Here is a 2572-nt window from a genome sequence, read left to right on the forward strand (position 1 = left end):
TCTTCTTGGCGGCTGCGGTGGTGGTGTCAGCACTAGAAGACTTGACGGCCATTTTTGGCGGTGAAAAGGATTGAGCAAAGTGGAGATGAGGAAGAGCTCGGAGGCGGTGAGCGAGATGACGCAAATTGGGGATGTTGAGTCAATGAGGCACAGAGAGAAAGTGAAGAGCCGGCGGCGGTGGGCGCTCCCTTTTGTAGATCAAAGCCTGAGCACAGCAGCGCCCTCTCATCAAACTCAACAGTTATCAGATGCAACACAAAAGAAAAAGAGCGCCACCACAACATTTTCCAAGTGCAGTTTCACGCACTTGAGAATTTCGATGCCACGTGGCCGAAAAAAAGAACTGGGAGTCAAGTTCAAAGATGTTTTAGAAATGTGAACTATGCAAAGTTTTATTTAAAGTATAATTACTGAAAAGAGGAAAGAGCGGGCCTGTGTCAAGGAAGAAGAAAGGATTAGGGAGTAAAATTAAGTAGGGAAAAAGAGAAGTGCTCTTTTAGAAGGCACGGAGAGAGTTGGGAAGAAATTGAATAATGGAACAAGCTGAAATGAAAGAAGTGATGAGAAGGGAATAGAGGGAAATAGTGTAAAGAGTGGGGAGATTCACTTCTTTGCAGGGGCCGCCTTCTTTGCAGGAGCTGCCTTCTTCGCAGCGGCTGGCTTTTTGGGAGCTGCAGCAGCCTTAGGAGCAGCGGCCGCCTTCTTGGCTCTCGGTGCCTTTGGGGGAGCTGCGGCTTTGGGAGCTGCTTTAGTAGCGGCAGCCTTCTTCTTTTCGACAACGACTACAGGAGGGACATTCTCCTCCTCGTCGTCATCTTCCTCGTCTTCTTCCTCTTCGTCGTCCTCTTCGTTATCGTCACTACTCGAGTCTTCTTCATCTTCTTCTTCAGAAGCAGACGGTTTGCTTACGGCCTTCTGGGCTGCATCTATTGGCTTCCTGGCAGCAGCAGCGGCTCCTGTGGCAGCCTTGGGCTTTGCTGGGGCCTTCCTCTTCTTCTTCAGATCCAGCAACTTTCGCCCCTCAGTGCCCAGGCGAATCGAGCCCGAGCAGCCAATGCCCGTCACATGAACCACCAGTCCGCTGGCCTCCGAATCGAGGAGAAACTTGTTGAGCAGGTGCTTGTTTCGAGCCATGTCCACGGCCCACTTCCCGGTAATGTAGTTCTTTAGCTTCACCACAGAGACGCCCTTGCGACTGCGGCCGAGCGTGTCCAGTGCCTCCAAGGCCATCTCCTTCATCGTTTTCTTTGCAGCAGCGTCGGCGGCCATTGCTTGGGAAGGTGATGAGCTGAGCTGAGAATCGTTGAAGACTAGACGAGGACGGGAAGACGGTGATGAAATGTGATGAGGATGTCGACGGTGGCGAGGANCAGCAGCGTCGGCGGCCATTGCTTGGGAAGGTGATGAGCTGAGCTGAGAATCGTTGAAGACTAGACGAGGACGGGAAGACGGTGATGAAATGTGATGAGGATGTCGACGGTGGCGAGGACGAGAGCGAGCGAGCAAATGAAACGTTAAAAACGGAGTGAGCGACTTGCGTCAACGGCAGACAAAACGAAACTGAACAGCCGACTGGCAACGTTTTGCGCCAAAAACAGCTCGTGACGACCACTCGCAGACAACGTACCCTGCGGGGGCGTTCTGGTAAGGCGGAACCCAATCTGAAAACGTTTTCAAGAGTTCTTCTTCTGAGTCGATGCTACCGAAGNCGGGCGTTCTGGTAAGGCGGAACCCAATCTGAAAACGTTTTCAAGAGTTCTTCTTTGAAGACGATGCTACCGAAACAGGTAATTGTTGAGAGTCAGAAAGATTTAGAACTCAAAAGATTTTGCTGTTGTGTTTGTATAAAAATGGCCACCGGTTCTGGTTTGCTCCATTCATCACTAGTCCCGAGTTGTTTGTTTTGTTGTTTTTTGATTGACTGTTTCTTTTTGGTTGATTGCAGGTTTCCATCAGCTAGGCAGAAATGGAGCAACAGGCTTCCATCATTGATCAGACTGGAGGCGACCACGACCTTGAGGACACTGCTTTGGCTGTGGTGGCGAACGAGCACGCGAACACTGCAACCGAGCTCTTTGAGGATGCTCGAGGACAACAGCCACCAACTACAACCGTTCCATCCTGGTCTCTTGCTGATTCCTGGGAGGTGGACCTCTTTCTTCCCGAGCTGCAGTGCCGCCGCCGTCACCGTCGTCGTCAGCTGGAGCTGATTGAGAATGAGGATGATGATCAGAATGTGGTGGTGATGGACCAGAATGACACCACCGCCACTACCGCCAAAAACACCGTCATCAACGTCCTCGACGTCCCAGTGATCCCCTGGTCGGCCCATCTCTCCGCCTTCAGCGTGGACCACCTCCTGCAGGCCACGCTGGGCACCCTGGTCCGCCACCCGGGCCAGCTGATGGCCACCCTGGTCCGGCTCGGCTACGAGCCGCTGCCCGGCAAGCCGACCACTAGCCTGCTGACCGGGCGGCCGATGCTGCAGCTGCCCGGCCTCTTCGCCTACCTCGGCCACATTGCCCGCACCGACGGCTTCAGCGGCCTCTTCCGCGGCCTGCACTACAACGTC

General features: G+C 53.4%; 1 protein-coding gene across 1 annotated transcript; it reads right to left on the reverse strand.

The window, feature by feature from the left end:
* Positions 1-603: 603 nt before the first annotated feature.
* Positions 604-1269, reverse strand: LOC108355171 (nucleolin-like). Its single transcript, XM_017606345.1, has one exon. The coding sequence runs from the start codon at positions 1267-1269 to the stop codon at positions 604-606; it is 666 nt and encodes a 221-aa protein (XP_017461834.1).
* Between the last annotated feature and the right edge of the window lie 1303 nt (positions 1270-2572).

This window comes from Rhagoletis zephyria, unplaced genomic scaffold (genome assembly GCF_001687245.7).
Source record: "Rhagoletis zephyria isolate East Lansing unplaced genomic scaffold, Rhagoletis_zephyria_1.1 Rzeph_scaffold_43013, whole genome shotgun sequence".
Taxonomy (NCBI): Eukaryota; Metazoa; Arthropoda; class Insecta; order Diptera; family Tephritidae; genus Rhagoletis; species Rhagoletis zephyria.